The sequence below is a fragment of the Corvus kubaryi genome, unplaced genomic scaffold, assembly GCF_017639235.1.
Source record: "Corvus kubaryi isolate FWS band 111438036 unplaced genomic scaffold, C.kubaryi_AGA036_p1.0 133, whole genome shotgun sequence".
Taxonomy (NCBI): Eukaryota; Metazoa; Chordata; class Aves; order Passeriformes; family Corvidae; genus Corvus; species Corvus kubaryi.
In genome coordinates, this window is record NW_024580667.1 from 30,073,493 (window position 1) to 30,094,288 (window position 20,796).

Below are 20,796 nucleotides of genomic sequence, written 5' to 3' on the forward strand. Positions count from 1 at the left end.
GGTGTAAAGTTCTGTGTTAAGGCCCTCAGAATAAAAGGTGGGATTTCAGTTTCATGTTTCTTTTTGAGTTTTTGGTTACTCATTTCAAATCCACTCCAAAATGGCTTTTATTTTATTCTTTCTACAGTCATGTTTTGCCTATTAGTCCAAGCAACTTCACACAAGTTTGCTTCACAAGACTGGAACCATGTCTGACTGTACTGTATTCATCATGGTAGTATCCAGAGACTGCCCGTTGTTTCATCACACCTTCATAGTCTTAACTTTCTAAGCAAATGAAGAATTAAAGTTGACTTTGATTTTTTTTCTCCTAGCCTTTTCTGATTGAAACACTTTCATATTTATTTCATTCCACGAAGGGCACAATAACATTTCTCTGTAACTGTTCTCAGCTACTTTCTATCATGATGGTGCAAAACCAAACAGCCATCAAATAGTGTCTTTTCTTTCCTACCTTCTCCTCTGCTTTAGTTCATTCCTTTCAGCGTTTCATCCTTTTTGTGCTTAGTGTTACAGTTTGATACACGTATATTCTGCATCTACCCCCAGCTAGTTTTGTGGTCTCAGAGAGTCTGTAAGAGTTGATATATAAACAGGAGCCTGAACTGATACACATAACTGATATGTAAGCGTCACCCTGAAGCCCAGGCAGCCCTGCTGTCCAGGGATTCACCAATGGGAATGACTCATTTAGCTGAATGTTCACCTGATCTTGCTGCTGTTGGTACCACAGCAAGTTTTCTCTGTACATATACACTGCTCTGCCTCATGCAAAAATGAGATAATGAAGAAGACCTATCCGGAAAATACATCCTTGCATTAAGAAGCACAACACTGCAGCAGCCCGAAGTTTTGCTAATCCCAACTGCAGTATGATCCCAGAGAAGTTAGATCCCAGTTCCATTGCAGGTGACCCTCTAAGAATGCTGCTCTGTGGAGAAAGGGGAACTAATCTTCTCTATCCATTCTTTCAGCTGGAGTTTCAGCTCACCATTCTCCACTTAGGGACCTGTGTGTTTTAGTGTGCTTTTGGAACACTAAGAGGTAGGTGAGATCCTTTCTCTGTCTGTCTGGGAAGGCTGAGAACACACCCTGCTTCCAGAACTGCACCGAGGATTTGCATGTTTGCCTCTACATGCCATTCACTCACTTATTTATCTCCTGCCTCTTTACACAGAATAGCTTTTTGAAGAGCTTGCCAAGATTTGTGCCAGGTGCCATCGTGGGTGAATTTCACCACAGCTGAGGGCCTGACAAGCTTTGCTGGACAGACACAGCAGGAAATTAAGGTACTTTTAATGTTTACATATGTTTGTGAATATTTATTTTAAGCCTTCCTGCATTAATAGATTCCAAATGCACCAGAAGCATGGCACACGCTGCTGCTTTGCGCTTGCCCCGCCTGTCCCTGCCCGCAGGCTCCTCCTGGAGCAATGCCTCGTCAATCCAGACAGCGGCTCTGCGCTTCGGGCAGCGCCACTTCACCAGAGCCACTTCTGCTCCTCTTCTTCACCAGTCCCGCCCCTTCTTCACCTTCCTCAAACCTGCGGCCACTTGAGCCGGGCAGGGCAGCTCCGCCCCGCCTCGGTGCGGGGCCCCGGGCGAGCTGGGGTGCGCACGGCTTCCCGAGGAGCCGACGTGGAAACGGAATCGTTCCTCGGAGTGAGTAAAGCAGTTGCGAAGGAGAGAGAGGGAGGGAGGCAGGGATGCGGCTCCGCGGAGGGTCGGGCAGCGGCAGGGGACGCGGAGCCCTGGCACCCATCAGGGGCTGGCAGCTCCCTCCTCGCCGGGGCTGCTCGGGTACTGCTCCTCACCGGGTTTCCTACAATTCCCGTGAGGGTTTTTTTAGCTTCTGGGTCGGCTGCAGCATATGTTTTACGGGTGTCATCATGAATCGTTCTTTAATCCTAGCTCCCTCCCGGAACTGCGTTGGCAGGCATTTGGCCGTGTCCCAGCGCTCCGGGCCGGCGGGGCTGGGCCGTGCAAGGCACACTCCGGCGGGGCACAGCCCGGGCGAGGGACAATCAACCCGATGCTCTCGGTGTCCTGGGGCTGGAGGATGGTGATCTCTAGCGGCTTTACACGTCTGCATGTTTTAGTGCTTGTTTATTGCATGCGTCCCGGTAAAGTCCTCAAAATGTAATTGCTGCCTTCGTGCAGAGCACCCAAGGAGAGTCAGACAGCTGATGTGAACCAGGGGAGCGAGGGAAGTTGGGGTGGGTCGTTCCTGACTGGAAGCCAAGCGCCCACCAGAGAGCAAATTTAACTCTATCACTCTCATTGCTCAGCAAGGAGAGAAAAATGTAATGAAAGTCTTGTAGGCTAGGATAAGGAGAGATCACTCACCAGGTACCATCACAGGCAAAGCAGACCCGACTCCGGGAAATGATTGAGTTCATTACCAATGAAATCAGAGTAAAGTAATGAGAAATAACCAGCAAATCTTAAAACACCTGCCCCCCACCCCTCCATTCTTCTTGGGTGGAACTTCACTTCTGATTTCCTGACTACCTCCTCTAGCTGCAGTGGCGCAGGGGAATGTGGAATGGGGGCTGAGGTCAGTTCATCAAGTATTGTCTCAGCTACTTCTTTCTCCTCAGGGGGAGGACTCCTCACACTCTTCTCCTGCTCCAGTGTGGTATCCCTCCAACGGGAGACAGTCCTCCACAAATTTCTCCAATATCAGTCCTTCCCAAGAACCGCAGTCCTTTGTGATCAGCTCCAATGTGGGGTCACAAGTCCTGCTAGCAAACTTGCTCCAGCATGGGCTCCTCTCTCCATGAGGCCCTGGGTCCTGCCAGGAGCCTTCTCCAACATGGGATTCCCATGGGGTCACAACCTCCTTTGGGCATTCAGTGGCTCCAGTGTGGGGCCTTCCACAGGCTGCAGGTGGAGGAATCTGCTCCAGAATGGATCTCCGTGGGCTGCTGGGCACAGCTGCCTCACCATGGTCTTCATGATGGGCTACAGGCAAATCTCTGCTCCAGTGCCTGGAGCAAGTCCTCCCCCTCCTTCTACACTGGCCCTGGTGTCTGCAGAGTTGTCTCACATATTCTTACTCCTCTTTTCCTGGCTGCTGTTGCACAGCAATTTTTTCCCCCTTCTTAAATTTGTTATCCTAGAGGCTCTACCACTGTTGTTGATGGGCTCAGCCTTGGCCAGAGTCAGGTCCACTCTGGAGCCAGCTGGCATTGGCTCTGTTCTACATGGGGAAAGTTTCTGGCAGCTTCTCACAGAAATCACCTCTGTAGCCTCCCCCACTACCAAAATCTTGTCGTGCAAACCCAACACAGTAGTTTATCACAGTAGTCTGTGTAGGGTGGACTTACCTGTCTGGAAAAGAGGCATAAAGACACAGTTTTCATTTGTGAAGTTTAGGATTTAGTCATGAGAGGCAGCAGCTAATGTCTGCAGTTTCATTTCTCCAGGCAAGCCTTGGTTTCTCCCTAAAGGTGGCCCCTCTAGCACAAGGCAGCAGCTGAGTTTGGAGGTGGCAGTGTGAACACCTAGGGCTTTGCATTGCATGAGGGAGCAGGACAAAACTTTTGGTCCAGTCACTTTTGTACAGGACTTGATCAGCAGGTGGCCATGGTGCATCTCCTGCCATCCACTGCCAGTGACTGCCATCCCCAGTCTCAGGGTACTGTGGAAGAAGAAGTGGAAGAGGAGAATGAGATGTGAATCTCTCCTGTGTGTCTGTTTGCAGGACCGCTTCATGTCTTGGTCTTGCTGTTTCTGCTCTCTGATGGCTTTCCTCAGGCCCAGCAGCAGGACACTCCTTGTGAAGTGTCCTGGTCCCACAGAGGCTGGGGCATTGATGGCAGCTTGTGCCAAGCTGAGAACCTGCTGCCCATGGGCTTTGGCTGGGCAATGCCAAGGGGTCTCTTGTACAGCTCAGCAAATGCAACTGCAGGGCTTGATGCCTCTGCAGGGACTTCCTCAGCATGGGCCAGTGCTGGGCTATCCTGATTCTGTGGTGAACTGGAGAAAGGGACCAGCATGGCAGAAACCCAGCTTTTTTCTGTCAGCTCTGAGGCTGTGCCTGTGTTAGCCCAAGCAAGGCAGTGAGACCACATGGCAGGAGGAGAAAGTGGCAGCAGGCAAACCTGCACCCTTGGATGCATCCTGGGGGTGCTGTTGGTGCAAAAGAGCCTGTGCCAGGACAAGGTGTGACTGCCTGGCAGGGCTAAAGGGTCTTGCTATGGGTCGCTGGGGTGATGGATGGCTCTGGGGGAGCATGGCTTTGGGGAATTGGAGAGCCCCAAAGGCTCTGGAAAGGAACTGCAAATCCCCCCTCAAAAAAGAGGGAAAGCAATGCTTATTCTTAGGTTTCTAGTCTGCATACAGGACCTGCATAAGTGCTGCCATATGCTGGGGTGTTGCCACCTCACAGCTCCTGTCAGCTTCAGAGCTGGAGAAGAAGAGAGACCATCCAGTCTTTTGGAACTACTAAACAGCAATGCTGTTTTAAGCACCTGCAGCCCCTGTCCACGCTGATACTACTTGGTACAGAGACTAGAGCAGAGCAGCTGTGGGTGAGCAATGGTGTGTAGTCTGATGAAGTATGAAACACAGCAAAAGGTGAAAAAGTGAGCTGCAGACATCTGTTGTCTGAACAGGGTTCTGTGGGGGACAGAAGCTCATCATGTTGAAGAGCAGAGCCAGAGGATAGGTGAGTCGATCTGCCTGAGATCTGAACATCTTTCCAAGAATAAGAATAGCTGATATTGGTCATATAGAGACCATTTGTTTATGCAGGACAAAAAGGATCTGCTCTTCTTTTTCCCCTAAATAAATCTATGGGCATTTTTCCACTTGACTTTGCACTAGGCCCATCAAATACCTGTTTTTTAAAATAAGGAGACAAAAGGAGCAAGAGAGGGTTTAAACCCCTTTTCCTCTGCTTGCGCAAAGGCCTTGTGTGTATGGATAACCTCAGAGGCAGATGCTCTTCACCCGGAGTAAGGCCCAGGTTACACACCAGCCACGTGCAGCCTGCGTCACTGCACCGGGGGTGCCAGGCATTTCCCTCTGCTGGCACGCTCCCATTCTAATCTAAACTGGCCTGGCTGTACTCAGAGACATCAACTCAAAGACACACCGAAGGCACAGCAAGGTAGGCTAGGCAAGTGATGCTATGATCACTGGCAGGTATAAAAGCAGATTGTATCTTTATGTGTGGTATGGACATAAAACTTAGGAATGCAATTCCTAAAGCTGCCTTTCAGATGACCCTGTGTGACTGCCAAAAGAACAAAAATCTATCACACCATGTTTAAGGAAATGTTCTTCATATGAGCACTGTGGCTTTCCAGTATATAAGCAAAAACCAACCACCTCCTAGGAGAAACAATCTTGAATGAATATACTAAGATGCGGCAAAAGGGACCAGGGACCTGCAAGTCCCTGTGAGGGTGTTTGCAGAGTACAAAACCTGCAAAAATACATATCTTACTGCCATTGCTGTGGCAGACAAGAAGGAATCATTTATATTGACAGCTTTTTAAAAAAGGATTTAAAAGGAAGCTGTGATATTAATGATGGTAATTATAATTAATTAATGTGATAATTAATGATGGTGCCATGATCTAAAAGAAATTCTCACACTTGCTTTACAAAATAAAGCCTTGAGAGCAGTGAAAAGAAGGAAGGCTCTAATCCCCAGACTACCACCTGCTCTCAGAACATCCTAGGAAAAAAAACCCCAAAACACAGAGAGGTTATTTTTGTGTTCTGCATAATCCAGGAGATCATAAAATGAAAAATTAACAGGATAACTCTAGTAGGCTCTGGTGATGCCATGATTTCTCATCTGGGTTTCATCCACTGGCACTCCTGGCATGACCACTGCAAATTTTGCAGGAGGTCCCCGAGAAGAACAGTTCCAGAGTAGTTTCAGGAAGGCCAGACCAAACTGAAGTACTTATGATCATGGACTCATAGGGGTGATAAAAACACCTTTGGTGTTCTCCAAACTGGGACTAAGGAGAGAAAGGTTTTCCTCTTTTGACCCCAGACCAGCACGACCTGCAAATCCAGTGTCCTGACATCTTTGTAAAGGCTTTTCATAGAGGTACTCCTGTGGCACCTGATTGGATCCTTCAAAGTAAGTGTTCTCCAGGGACCTGAGGATAGCAGACCCAGCCCCTGTCCCAGCCCTGCCATCAGTCCCCTTGCTATGCTCCTGGGGCTGCAAAGGGTAAAGGAATGGTTGCAGTTTCACACTGGAGGGAGGTACTCCTTGTGATTTCACAATAGCCAATATAGACAGTAATTTCTCCATACCAATGAAACTGCGTATATTTGTCTTGGCTCTGTTTTTTCTTTCACTTGGTCAGTTTGAAAGCCTGAACCTGGAACCCACCCTTTGGAGTTGTGCTAGGAGACAGTGTTATCAAAAGCAACATATGTCGTGTCTGATAAGCTCTTGACATTTTGCTGCAACTACTTGAGAGAAGGGTTGGCATTTTTTAACATCTATAAATCCATCCTACACGGGTGCAATGTCATTAATTCAACCACAGTATATGGAATGGTTTATTGTTTTTCTTTTCTTTTTCCCTCCCAGGACACCATATGAAGTGCCAGAGCACGTACCAATGGAAGGCCCTTTGCAAACCTTCACTCACGTGTGCCATGAAAATGGTCAATGGATGTCACAGTTGCCAGAGAAACTCTGGGATATTCCCCTCTATAACTTAGCTCTTCCAGGTAAAGATTAACTTTGCTGCTCCACTGTTTTGTTAGCTTGCCATTTAAGCATTGGAATATCCTGTTTGTCCCATTTCAGAATGGCTACGTTTATTATTTGGGTCAGTGTGTGGGGGAGGGTTTGTGTGATGTTATGTGAATAATGTTGGTCTGTAATGTTTGGGGTTTCTTAGAGGGGAGGAGTAAAAAAAGAATTTTTTATTGATTTTTAGAAATGAAAAGAAAGAGGCACTTTTTTTCAGTCCTTCTGCATCATCTTGTCAGATACTATTAATAATCTAAGGATTGACTTATTTGGGCAATGATAAAATTTTCCTAATTAATTCTTGCTACTTCCTATATAATAAAATGTGTCCAGAAGGGGAGAAATAACATTTTACCTTATTATTTGTTTCTTTGTCCTGTCTAAAAGAAGCTGTGAAGTTGCAGAAAAAGGAGAATTGAGACTTGTAGTTAACATGTTTCTATTAATGCAGACTGTTACTTTTCTATATGATCCAGCTTATAAACACTGGATTTATTGTATTATGCGTAAAAGCACTTAAATGATACCTGTGTATCATTAACCTTTCTTTGGTCATATTATTGCTTCTTTCTGCTGCCTTGATTTTCTTCCCCCTCTCATTCTGTCAAAAAAATTTATGATAGAATGTGATTTCACTGGCCTTGGGGAGGCACTGGAGGACCATCAGCTCTTGAGTGGTTCCCTTTGCCTCCATATAAAAATGGTATTAAAGAAAAGTCTAGCCCATGTTTTCTCTCATACCTGTAGATGTGATGGGTAGTTTGGGTGGAAAGCAGCACAACGTGTAGATGAATGTTTTATATAGGCCACAGGATCATAGGTTAATTTTAGGAAAGGTATAAATTTAGAGATAGTGTGAAGTGTTGTCTTCAGTGGGTAGAGCCCTGGCAGAACCCAAGAATTGTAGTGTTTTGGCTTTTTTCTGCCCATTAGTTGTGAACTAATGGAGTGTGAAGTTCCAGTTAAAATTGAAACCCAGAAACTTATTTTGTGGTGGCTTCTTAGATATGTAATTTGAATTGATGTTAGCTTCAAAACAAGCACATCTCTGTTTAGGATAAAGCCTATGTAAGAGGACCAGTACAGGTGCTATAAAAAATATCTAGATTTCTTATTCAACCATCAAGAGGAGAAAAAAGAAAATATATATCTATCTTATGACTGAAGAAAGAAGGTAATAGTATTCTCTGTTTCTATTTTTTATTCTGTTCCTGTTGCAAAAATCCTTCAAAAAATCAGTAGCACACTCGGTGGGATTTTGTTTCTCTGGAAAAGGAGCCATGTTGTTTTTATAAGACTTTCGCTTGGTGTTTCTTGGCCATCCTAGAAAGTGGAGAACATGCTGATGGGTTTGTTTCACTTCCTGGCTCTCCTCTAAGGGTGACCTTGTTATTCTTGCAAATGTTTGTTGTTCTTGTGAATAACATGCATGCAGGGAGAACAGGAATGAAGAATAGTTGAAGGCAGGTTCATTTCAGCAAACATTAGAGGAGTTTTACAGAGCATTGCAGGCTATTAGCTTGGAATATTTTGGTGTCTGTCCACCTGACCTACAAATCTAGCCCAAGTCAGAACACAAACAGATCACGACCAACCAGGTCAAGACAGCTCTGGCAGGTTTCCAGAGGGTGCAATGACTGGGGGAAACCCAGTTTGGAAGTGGAAGTTTATCTCATAGAAGGCATGGGAGAAATATGACAGAGTGGATTCTGAAAGCATGATGAGGAGACAGCGGCAAATCTCACTAATTAGTGTTGTGCTTGCACCAGAATCAGCACAGTGCTGCTGGGGAGGTGTTGCTTCAAGGTCTGGAGCTACTTGGCTTGGTGCTAGCTCACTATCTTTGCATCATATGTGTTGTGTCATGGATGTACCCATCTTCCTTTCATTACTGTACCTCACTGACACCACAGAGGACTCGTGAGTAAAAGATTACTATCCGTTTGCTGGTTGGCATCTGTAGATGCAACACCCATCAAGGGAATCCTGCTCATCTCTCTCAGACTTGGATTTGGTCCATGGGTATTTAATAGTTTGACTCTTACATCTTCTGACACCTACTTCTTTTATTGCATGTCCTCAATATCAATCTCCCATCTGCAATGAGTGTGGTTTGGGTGTTTAAAGCAATAAAATAGATCAAAAATGGCTTTTAGAAGGTGGAAAAAATGGAGTGAGACATCAAACTATTATTGACAGCTTCAAAGAATTTTTATTTCCAAACCAATCCTTTTTACTTTGTCTACTAGAAATATTACCACTAGCACCGGTACGACTGACAATTCAAGAAAGCAGTTCCTAGCACCAGTGAACAATTAGTTTGACAGAAGACTTAAACCCCAAAATGATAAACAGATTGTTTGCAGATACTCTCTTAAGATCCAAGCAAGTCACTTCACTGAATTGTTAGCTTTTCTTATTGATGCTTTATAAAACTGGAAGAAATAATGGAACAGAAAAGCTAGCAACATCACCAGTTCCCTGTCCTGAAGAAATTGTGAGTTGCAATAGTTTCATCTAAACATGATGCAAGAGATGTGTCAGATTTATTAAGACTTCAAGGAAATAAAATACTTGTGCAGGCTGTCGTTGGCTCTGATGCCTGTGGAATTCCTTGTGCTGGAAAAAGTCAGGTAATTTTTGAAGTCCATCAAATGAGGATCTTGTTCATCTTTCACTTGTAAACTTAGACTTGGATTTGCCTCTGAAACCTTCAAGCACCCACCTTGTTTGTTGTTTTTGTAGGGGAGGTGGGGGGTTTAGTTCAGGAGGACGTTTTTACCAGGTATTTAAGATAATAATATTTAAAGTGCCAAGTTAAGTGTTGGTCCAGTCAAAGGTGTAAGAAGATGAATTTCTGCTTTCAATCACATTTTCCTGTGTAGAGATGAGGGTATTGGAGAATGAAAACCTGCATTTGGACAACTCTGAAAATAGGACAAATTCTAGATAAATTTAGCCTTCAGCTATTTATTCCCTGAAAAAAAAGTGTTTATACATCAAGATAATTACTTTGAGGGAAGATGCTATTTGAAACAGACCATTTTGTTGTGGTTTGCGGCAAACAATAGTAATGTGGAGTTTAGATGGGGGCTACTTTATTGAAAGTCTCAATGCCTTCCCTTCACAAGGATTTCACACTAAGTTTATTAATGTTAGGTGAGCAACCTCTGTAGAAAATTCCACCTTTTTGCCATAACTACAGAGGTTCTCAGACAATATAGGTGTGTGGCTCACAAATGGGGTGGCCTATCAGGTGTGCACATGAAATGTAGCCATGGAATGTGGTCTTGACTAGTTAAGAAATGAGATTTTCTGTACATTTATTTTTGTGTTCTACAGGGAGTCATGACACTATGACCTACTGTTTGGATAAAAGCTCTGCTGTTAGTGGCAATGAGTCCAAGCTGGTGAAGTTTTTAAGCAAATGCCTGCCATGCATTGTGCACCCCATTATCATGAAGTGGTCTACAACACAGGTAACCATCATCTGGCGTTCTCTTCTTGGCTTGGCAAAGCTGAAGCTTGTGCTGCAGGGCTGAGAGTGTACAATGACAGAATAGCCTGCTGCCCAGAAATCTGTGCTCTCATAAGATGCTGTGCTTGGGTGTTGTGGTTTAACCACAGCCACCAACTCAGCCCCGCACTGCTGCTTCTCGCTGCCCCTGGGTGAGATAGGGGAGGGAGCTGGAAGAGAAAAAGCTGGAGAACTTGTGGGTTGAGATGAAGACTGTTTAATAGGTAAAGCAAAAGCCACAGGTGCAAGCAGAGCAAAATAAGGAATTAATTCACCACTCCTCATGGGCAGGTAGGTATTCATTCATCTCCAGGATAGCCAGGCTTCATCACGGTGTCTTAGTACGACAAACACCATCACTCTGAACGTTCCCCCTCTTCTTCTCCCCCCAGCTTTATATGCTGAGCATGACTCCTTATGGTGTGGGATATCCCTGTGGTCAGTTGGGGTCATCTGTCCTGGCTGTGTCCCCTCCCAACTCCTTGTGCTTCCCCAGCCTCCTCACTGGTGGGGTGGGGTGAGAGGCAGAAAAGGCCCTGACTCTGTGTAAGCACTGCTCAGCAATAGCAAAAACATCCCTGTGTAATCAACACTGTTTCCAACACAAATCCAAACCACAGTTCTGTTCCAGCTAATATGAAGAAAATTACACTTCCTTATCTAAATCGAGCACTTTGGAGTATGAGATAGGAGTCACACATGCCTGATCATCTTTTCTGAGGAAAAAGCATGCAGGTGAGGCAGGGATGATACTTAAATAAAGATGTTGCTTAAAGCTGGCCACTTGTTACTAGAAACCCTTTTTCACATGTTTATTGTTGTGGTGAATAACATTTAATATTAATGTAATCAACAGAGGTTTTTTCTTTTGCACTTTGTTCAGAAGGTACTGCTTGTAATTTTTGCTATCACTGTTTTGTGAGATGTCAGTTGTTTTCCTCATCTGTACTGGGTATTTCACCCAGCAGCAGAGACAGAAGAATCCCTTGTTGAAGGGATTTTTTTCCCATAAAGATTAAGAGAACGTAGGTGTGGTCCATCATGTAAGGTTTCGTTAACTTTTTAAAATGTGCAAATATTAAGCTAGTAGTTTATCTCTTTGTTCCTTACAAACCTATGTTGAAGACAAAATTGGGGATCATGATTTAAGCTACAGCTTTTGAAGATTCTTCCAAAGAACAGACTTTCCTGACATCAGAGGTACTAAAATTCTTTCTGTTTTTGTTCTTATTGAAGGAGTAGTTAATTTTTAGGGAATTAAAATGGAATAATTGATAAATAGCGGTAAGCATGCCAAAGTTTCTTTTGTTGTGTCTGAGGATCTCTGGCAAACTGGAATCTTAGACACTACCAGGTATCAAATACGAACTGGCCATGATGAGCTGATGTGGAAGGGCACTTGCTTAGCACAGATCCTTGTTTATCTTGAGCTGCCTTTTTTCTGGGGACTTCAGCTGATGAAAGATTTAGATACCTCCTAACTTGTGGGTTTCTGGCCAGCAAAGTGACCCTGTTGGTGACAAACAATCTCTTAACATTATTATAGTAATTTTCTGGTCTGAACCCAGCGTGACAAGCAGGAAGTGGCCCAGTGCTGAGAGGGAAGAGGCACGGCTACAGTTCTGCCCCTCCTTAGCTCTGTGGCGCTCCAGCTATCTGTGTGGGGAGATGACTCCACCCATTGGTATCCAGAACAGACACCACAGAGCCCTACAGATGGTAGGATCCACAGATTCCTGGATGGGCCAGTGCCTGGGAGTTTCCTACTTGAGCCCCAGCTGCTGTGGCTGTCAGTCTAGAGGCCCAAATGCTTCCTGTGTAATGGCCATGTAACTTCCAGTCATGCCCTGGATGCCTGGTCTGAGATTGAAGCACTGAGCAACATTGCTCCTCAGGGCTTCCTTTTAAATGGTGCCCTTTAGGGGGCAATGTTCACACTGCCTAGTTTAGTATCCAAATGCAGGTGACTAATTAGAGAATCTAATTTGTCTAGTTTTCCCGTGTAGTCAACAGAAAAGAAGTGAATTCCTCTAAAGGGCAGTTCAGAGCAGCTATTTCATCTGGTGCTCTTTCTGGCCATGAAGGTTATATATGACCTACAGCCATGTGTACTCCCATCTTCAACATGCTCCAAGCAAAGGGGTATGGATCGTCCCTTCAACTGCTTCAGCCTGGTGGACACAAGGCAGGCGCTAAAGGAGCTGTTGGCCAGACCCACTGCACCGTCTGGACCTCGGGGCACACGGGGCTGGTCTGTCCCAGCCCAGCCCCTTGGGCACAGCCTGGAGACTAAATCCATGTCCAAAGAGCACGAAGTTAGGGGGTTAAACCAGGCAAGGTGAGCATCCTGCCGTGTGTCTTAAGCTCTGTCTCAGTGCTAAAGCTACGAATTTGGATATTCAAGAGCAACTTAGCTTTCACTGAATCCTTTCTGACTTAAATCAGTACCATGTATGGTTTCTGAAATTTTTAAATTTTTATCCGTAGCAGGTTGGACTGAGATAAATTAGTATTTAAACATATTTAATTAAATTGATTCTATTTTCTTATGCTAAGGGAGTCTTGATATAAGGCAAAGATAAATAATTTGGGACTTTTTGGCCCGGAAACAGCTTTATCACCTGTTTGATTCAGCCCTCAAATCCAGTGGAAGAGCTCTGAGGGAAGTGGAACAAGAGGAGTGCCTCTGTTTTGTAGGGCTTCTACAGGTTAATTCAAAGTTTATAAGAAACTTTATCTTGAAAAAGAACAATAGCCTGTAGTTTTTTCTATTTTTGTTTTTCCTTCTGTTGAGGATGTGTGAGGTCTGCAGAGACAACCATGGTAAAGTCTTTGATCTAATAAAATAAATACAGCGTTTCTAAGGTGCTGATCCTGCAATTGTTTTTAAATGAATAGTTGTGTGAAGAGCAATAATGTATTTATGCACAGGTTAATTGAGCTTTAGCTTTCAGAACACAACAAGGGCAACGATCTGAAACCAATCTAATCTGTACCTGCAGTATATGCTGCGGGTAAATTGGAATCCCTCCAATTTATGAGAGCAAAATCCTTCAAAGTTGCAACTTGGTGCCATATAGTGACATTTTAAAGACAAAAGACCTGTGAAAAATGCCATAGGGCTAACTTTGTACCCTTTTTTTAGCTTTCTAAACTAAAGAAACAAATTTCTTTCAGGCTCTCAGGACCTTTGTCTTCTGTTTCACCTTTCAGGTCCTGACTGTGACGGAGCAACTTGAGGCCGGAGTTAGATACCTGGATTTCAGGATCGCCCACAAGGCTAATGATCCATCTATGAATTTGTACTTCGTGCATATGGTTTACACAACTGTTACTGTGCAGGTATTTTCCTAACCTTTGTGATGGCTATAAAACCAGTGCCATTTCTCTCATTTAAGGGCCATCACAATCTGAAAATGCTGGCTCAAGGTCTTCTCAGTAGGTGATTAATTTTTCTTTTGTGAGGACTTTAAACTAGAGAAAATCAGCAGGGCTGGAGATTAGTTTCAGCAGCTGCACGTGCTACTGGAGCATCTGTCATTTCCTCATGCTCAAACCAGACTGCTCTCCACTGCCTATCCCCTACCTCATGCCCAGTGTTCTGGGGCTTATCTTGTGTTGTTCCAGGATGACACACAGGGCATTCCTGTTTCCCTGGTAAGGAGAGAAGTTATTAAAGGGAAGAAGGCATGAAAAGCCCTATATAATTACAGAAACACTTATTTTTTTGAGAAAACACTGTTTTTTATTATTGTGATTGTGAGTCTACTCCACAATCACTGCTCTGTTGATTGTATGTCCTTTCTCCTGCATAGCACAGATAACTTTCTAAGCTGCCATATCTGTTTCTTGCAGGATATTATGTGGGAAATATTGAGGTGGTTAGAAACTCATCCTCAGGAAGTTGTTATCATAGCCTGCAGGAATTTTGATGGATTAACCAAGAGACTTCATAATCATCTTGTTGCCTGTATAAAAGAGATCTTCCGGTGTAAACTGTGTCCTAGAAATGTAAGTATGAGATCATTTTTTTCTCATTCTTTAAAGAATGATACATCACAGTGAGATCTTTGATTCCAAATTTTTAGATATATTCTACTTTCACTGTGTTTTTAACCTAGGAAAGGTACCATTTGCTGCATCAGAGATGGGACATTACATAATAGAACTGAGCAGATAAAGCAAACTTATATTTCACCGTGTGGAGGAGGGAATTAAATTTGATTGTTACATCTGTTGAGTTGTGGGACAATAGTAGAGACAACTGTCATCCATTGTCCTGTCTGAGTTTTCTTGGAAAGGAAAAGGAAAAGAAGAGAGAAAAGAAAAGAGAAAAGAAAGGAAAATGAAAGAAAAAAGAAAGGGAAAAAAAAGAATGGAAAATAAAAGTTGTGTGTGTTATGTATTTATAGAATATAAATAATCCATTTTCTGCCTTTTCACAGCAATAATTATAAATTAATTTTTTTCTATTTAAATTAGTTTAGGTTGGAAGTGACCTCTGGAGGTCATTTGGTCCAACACCACCATGCAAAGCCAGGACCAGCTTCAAAGTTATGTTGGGCTGTGTCCTGTTCATTCTTCAGTATCTCCAAGGGAGATACCTCCAAGGGTGGAGGTTCCACAACCTTTCTATGCAACATTTGACCACTCTCACAGTAACTGTGTTTTCCTTCTCTATCTGATCAGAATCTCTCTTGTATCTGCTGACTTTCCATCCTTTGCTGTGCATGTCTGAGGAGTCTTCTCTCCATTTACCTGTTAGGTATTTGCAGACAGCAGTAAGACCTGTCCAGTCTTCTCTTTTCATGCTGGACAGACTAAGCTCCCTCAGCCTGTCCTTGTGTGTCACGCTCCAGCCTCTGCTCGCTCTGGTTGTGTCCTGCTGGATTCATTCCGGCTTGTCAATGACTTCTTTGTACTGGAAACAGTACTTGAGCTGCAGTCCCACAGCTGCTTAGTAGAGGGGAAGATCCCCTTTTCCTGATTTGCTCTCTGTGCCTCTGCTAATACAGCCCACTTCACAGCTGACCTTTTCCAGGTGGGCACACTACTGTCTCATGTTCATCTTGATGTCTACAAGAACCTCCAGGTCCTGTTCTGCAAAGCAGGTTTTCTGGCCAGCTCCCACCAGTCTGTCTCGGTGTGTGGGGTTAGTCTGTTCAGGATGTAATGTTTTCTTTTGTTGAGCTTCATGAGGTTTCTGTCAGCTTGTTGAGGTCCCTCTTAATAGTATCTCTGCCCTCAGTGCATTTCTGGTGGCATTGACTTTCCTGGAGCTCACCTCCTAACCAGCATTTGTTACCCAAACCTCCAGAAAAGCCTTAATTGATTTTAAATAATCAGAAAATATTTGATTGCTAGATTTTAGAAGTTGAGACTTTTAGCTCCGTTTTTTACAAGGTGTGGGAGCTTTTAGTGGTTAAACAATTAACATTTCAAAGATGCACAGGAACAGAGGGTTTTCTCTGGAGATGTGAGTGGTACAGGAGAATGATGACCCTGTTTGCGATTCAAATTCAGCCTTTGAAGCTGGTGTATCAGTAACAGTGTGAGTATTACCATTTCAAAGCATTTTGTAAAGCAGAGTTAAAATAGAACAATTCTCAGCAAAACTAGGGGATTCTGAATATTCAGGCCTCAGCTGAATAACTGAAGAGCTGGGTGACACTGTTTTATTGTTTCCCCAAATAACTTGAGTGTGTAAGTTGTGGATGAGCAGAGATACTGGAGAAGGTGGTCAAATTTGCTTTCAGACACATGGCCAGCTCTTAAAAAGAAAAAAGTTATTAGCTGCAAAAGGGGCAAACTGCTGATGACAATGTGTTGAATGAAGCTATTGAAAGAATGGTCTGAGATCACTTCACCGAAGAAAGAACATTTCCTAGTTGTGTCCAGGAAGAGGTAGGAAGGGAACTAGAGAAAAGACAAACCAAGTACTTCAAAAACTTTCTTTCTATGGGATCTGTGACTAGCCACTGGATCTCATCAATTTTGCTAGTGGTACCATTGCAGGTTAGGCAGCTGGGGGATTTTTCAGGATCACAGATTTAGATTTACGATCAAATATCCAAGTGCTTGCTGACTTACTCTAAAATAAACCGCAACCTGCTGTCTATCAAGACTGCATCTCTGTTGTCACACAGAGTTAAGTGTCAAAGTGTTTCTGAAGCAGCTGCTAAGGTGAGGTCTGTATGTAGTACTGGCACAGGCCACAGTGTGACAATATTAGACTGCATTTAAAATTTTAATTGTCTTAACTATTCAAGGTGTCTTCCTTTGATCTGGATTACTAGGGTTTAAAAATCCCTTGTTAGACTTTCATTTCTGCTTTGTTTGCAAAATAAGCACCTGTGTTCATATACACGTCTCTGGTAGCTTATTTTTTTTGGCTTTTATTGCACATCTTTGTTTGTTTAAGAGGTTCCAGCTTTAGAAAGGCAGCTGGAGTAAAGCAAAGATTTCAGTCAACCACAGTTTTGTAGCTTGAGTAGCTCGTGCCTTAAGTTTGCAATATTTCCTGACCTAATGGAGGCTTGCATTCTCTCTTTTGTGGATGAACTGAGAGGGATTCATTCAACCCCCTTAATTCAACCTTCTTCAAATATTTACATTAATAATTTTCAAGTGCCTTTGGCTTTTATTTTAATTAGTAAGCTAATTGGAACATCAAAAAGCCACCATTTCCTTTTCACAAACAACAAACATAGTTTTTAACCACAACATTTTTAGAAAAAACAATGCCTGTTAAATATGTCGGTTTTGCAAATAAAACTAGTCAGAGGGCCTCAGTTCTCTCCAATTGTAACTTCTGAGGCTGGAAAATGTAATTTCATATTGAGACACTTAAATTTAACTTAAATTTTAGCCTATCTGTTAGAGAAAGTGTCTGACTCAGGTGTTCCTCTCAGTTAAAAATGTCTGGAGCATCCCAATTTCAGAAACTTTCCACTTAGACAAATAAGAATTAATGTAGCTCCTGGTGATCCACATTTAGTCTTACCAAGTTTTAAGCAGTTCAGTTTTCTCTGATGGTTACTATGCCAAATTTGCATCAATGTGAGGCATTTGCCGAAATGATTCCTGCTTCTCTGTGTCTGCATTCCTGTAGCAGATGGTCTGTATCTTCCTCCCCTAACAAATTTTCAGCAGCAGCTTGTGCATGAGGGCTGACACAGGGATGATTTCCTATTATGCAGGTGTGAGACCTTGAGTTATGTACACTATCATAGTTGAATTGTTTGAGGAAAGGAGGAATTTGCTGAAGCTCCCAGGGTCCTATGGCCCTGCAGCTTGTCAACCAGCCCATCACCTACTGGGCTGCTCATTTAAAAGCTTTATTTGAACTGAATCTGTGCCAAGGTGATGTCACACATCAGTATGTGGACTTTGGGAACACTACTGTGTTGCTGACTTCAACCTGGGCATGCTTCCTTTTAGGTGGTGCCAACACTGCGGACCATGTGGCACCTCAGCCATCAGGTTATAGTCTCGTATGAAGAGGACATGGAACTGGAGAAGCACTGCGAGCTGTGGCCCCCCATCCCATACTGGTGGGGAAACAAAACGTCCACTCGTGCCCTTATCCGGTATTTGGAGCGCATGAAGCGGATGGGCCGTCCAGGTAGGCACAGGGAGTTCGCTCGGAGGAGAGAAGGCGCACTTAGAGCAATGCAAAACAAGTAGGAAGTTGGCCGGTCGTAGCCTTATGGGAAGTAAGCACCCTGTGTGTGCTGTGTGCCCATGGCTGCTGAGTGCTCTGCCCACCCCTGCGTGAGCGCGACGCTGTCTTTGGTGGTGCGGATATGTGTCAGTGTGTGAACACGCACAGACTGCAGAAATGGTGGCAGCCACCTTGCTCATGTGACCCACGGAAAGGGACCCCTCAGCACAGACCAGGTTGGTGGCGCAGCTGTGCCCGCCTCATGGGTAGGAGGCTGCTTCCTCAATCCAGTGCTTGTTGCTTTAGGCAGCACAGATGATGAGAGAAGTGCATTCCACAAGCCTTGTTGTGAAAGGAAGCCCCTACAAGGTCTCTCTCAGGGGAAACCTTATCACTGGCTACAACTACTTGAAAGGAGGTTGTAGCAAGGTGGAAATTGGACTCTTCTCCCAGGCAGCCAGCAACAAGGAAAGAGGAAATGACCTCAGGCTCTGCCAGGGAATGTTGAGGTTGGACATCAGGAAGAATTTCTTCATTGAAGGGGTGGTTAAGCATTGGAATGGGCTGCCCAGGGAGGTGGTGGAGTCATTATATCTGGAAGTGTTCAAGAAATAACTGGACGTGGCACTTAGTGCCATGGTTTGTTGTCATGGTGTTTGGTCAAATGTTGGACTCAATGATCTTGGAGGTCTTTTCCAACCTTGGTGATTGTGTGATACAAGAGCAGTATGAGAAGGGTGTAGCTGCACATTAAACAGCAGCACTCAAGCATGCTGGTGGTATAATCTGACAGAGGTTCAGTTCAGAACCCCTGACACAGCTTTTGAAGTGAACGCACAGGGTGGTGACGGGGGGAGCTGCTTCAGAAGCGCGCTCCCCAACCGAAGGCAAATGCTTGTGTGGGTGCACCCTGTGTTCCCATCCAGCGTGGGGGAAGGTTAAGTGTTTGGAACCAACCCTCACAGAAACAAACATAATTTACAAAGGAGGACTACTCACTGGAGAACCTTTAGTGAGTGAAGTGAATAACTAGACAAATTTAGCTAAAAGGGAATGTTTCAGTAACCGAGCATGGCTCAGGAATTGTTTACTACAGCGTGCAGTTGCAACAGGGGGAGACAGTTGTAGGGACATGAAACAATACAGAAAGAGTGTGAAGTTAGTATTTTAATGATCCCCACTGGAATGAGATGTGAAGCTAATGCAGTGCTGAGATGTGTCTCTTCTTCTCAAAAGAACATTTAATGTGTCACTTTCTGATTTTTGTTTCAGGAAAATTCTTTGTAGCAGGGATTAACCTTACTGAAAATTTAAGGTATATTCTCGTACACCCATTTGGATCGTTGAAGAAAATGACACTCCAGAGTCTTCCATGCTTGAAAATCTGGATAAAGAAGCAGTATCCAGGACCGAAAAAAAAAAGTATTAACATCATTGCTGGAGACTTTATAGGAAACAATGATTTTGTCAAAGATGTGATAGAACTTAACACAAAAATTAATCCTCCATTGCACTGTCAAAGTGAACTGGAACAAATAGCATTTAATTCTCTGCTTAATCTATGAAAAGTTGAAAAGGCTTTGTCTGCATTTATTGTGCCCTGCTGTAAACATCCTGAATCCCATAAATGTCCAATTAACTTAAACGAGGAATGCTTTCAAGGCTCAGTAGGAGAAGGTCTCTCAACATCACCAGGGTTTTGAGGCCTTTGGACAGAAAAGAGAGCAGGTGTACCTTGCTGAAGTCTCTAGAGAACTATGGTATAGGTGCAATTTTTTTGGAGGTGCTTTGATTCTGTAGCAGCTGGCAATACTGAAAGTCCCAAGAACTCAATCTTATTTTACATAGTACTAAGAAGGAGGAATATGTCAGTAGCTGCATGATTTAGTGGTAATATTTTATCTTTCTGATAATTGTGAAGATACTCTGCAGTACTTGCAACCCAAATTCTTACTCTTTTATATCAGTCTGACATTGACTTGTCACTTTCATAGTTTGTGTTAAATAAACTAAAGGAACAGTTAAAAAATATTTTGATATATCAGAGGTGCTGTGCTGATAATCCAATTTGAAATTATTTTATATATACACCAAGGTGCTGAGTATCATTTGTGAGCTCCCTTACAGGGTAGCCACAAAATTATTTAGGATGTGTAAGAGGTAATTGTAATTGCACACTTCATCATGCAAGTTCTGCAGGGATAAAGATAACAAAACTAGGCCCTTACACGGTTTGTCTGTGGCAATGAAAAGTTTTACTAGGTGTTGCCAAAGTATGCCTTACAATGAAAATAAACACAGAGGAAACAAATTCCTGATCTTAATTTAAACTGCCCTAGAAATACAGATTCTTGGCTTCTGTCATGCTCATTTGGGGTTTCGCACCTGGTCTTTTATTTAGCTATTTTAGTAGCTCTGTAATTATTTTTCCTCTCACTAACTAGTTTTTGCACATGTCAAAACTAAGAGGTTTATGCTGTTTCCCATCCCAATACTAATTGTTTTTCTAAATGAACTGTGCAATAACAGATGATCATGAAAGCAAGAGAAACGTCAAGCATCAGGACTAAAATAAAACCATTTATTGTGTAAAGTTCACTATGCAACGTCATCCATATACCTCACTTTTTAGATGCACTTTATATGCAAAAGCTAAATTCAGATCTCTGCTAATGTTTGCAGAAGTTTTTCTGCCTATCTTTTGTGCCCTCTTTTGTACCCTTGTTACTCTAATAAAACTTGATCTCCCTCTGTAATATGGAGTGAAATAGTTTGGTTTCTCCTTTCTGTGATATTGTTTTATTGGTTCCCAGTAGTAATTCATAACTTAAGTAATGGATCTGTTGTGGTTGTGGGTTTTTTTCCTTTTCTTTTCCTCTG

At 43.3% G+C, this 20,796-nt stretch overlaps 1 protein-coding gene across 4 annotated transcripts; it reads left to right on the forward strand.

The window, feature by feature from the left end:
• The first annotated feature begins 1,270 nt into the window (after nucleotides 1-1,270).
• Nucleotides 1,271-20,672, forward strand: PLCXD1 (phosphatidylinositol specific phospholipase C X domain containing 1). Of its 4 annotated transcripts, none has more exons than XM_042041751.1 (7): nucleotides 1,271-1,289; nucleotides 6,569-6,711; nucleotides 10,079-10,215; nucleotides 13,467-13,595; nucleotides 14,109-14,264; nucleotides 17,694-17,877; nucleotides 19,189-20,672. In XM_042041751.1, the coding sequence occupies exons 2-7, from the start codon at nucleotides 6,600-6,602 to the stop codon at nucleotides 19,479-19,481; spliced, it is 1,011 nt and encodes a 336-aa protein (XP_041897685.1). In that variant the 5' UTR covers nucleotides 1,271-1,289; nucleotides 6,569-6,599; the 3' UTR covers nucleotides 19,482-20,672. The 4 variants fall into 4 exon arrangements, with proteins under 4 accessions (XP_041897685.1, XP_041897675.1, XP_041897696.1 ...); XM_042041741.1 differs by lacking the exon at nucleotides 1,271-1,289 and adding an exon at nucleotides 1,448-1,662; XM_042041762.1 differs by lacking the exon at nucleotides 1,271-1,289 and adding an exon at nucleotides 5,620-6,459.
• The last annotated feature ends 124 nt before the right edge of the window (nucleotides 20,673-20,796 follow it).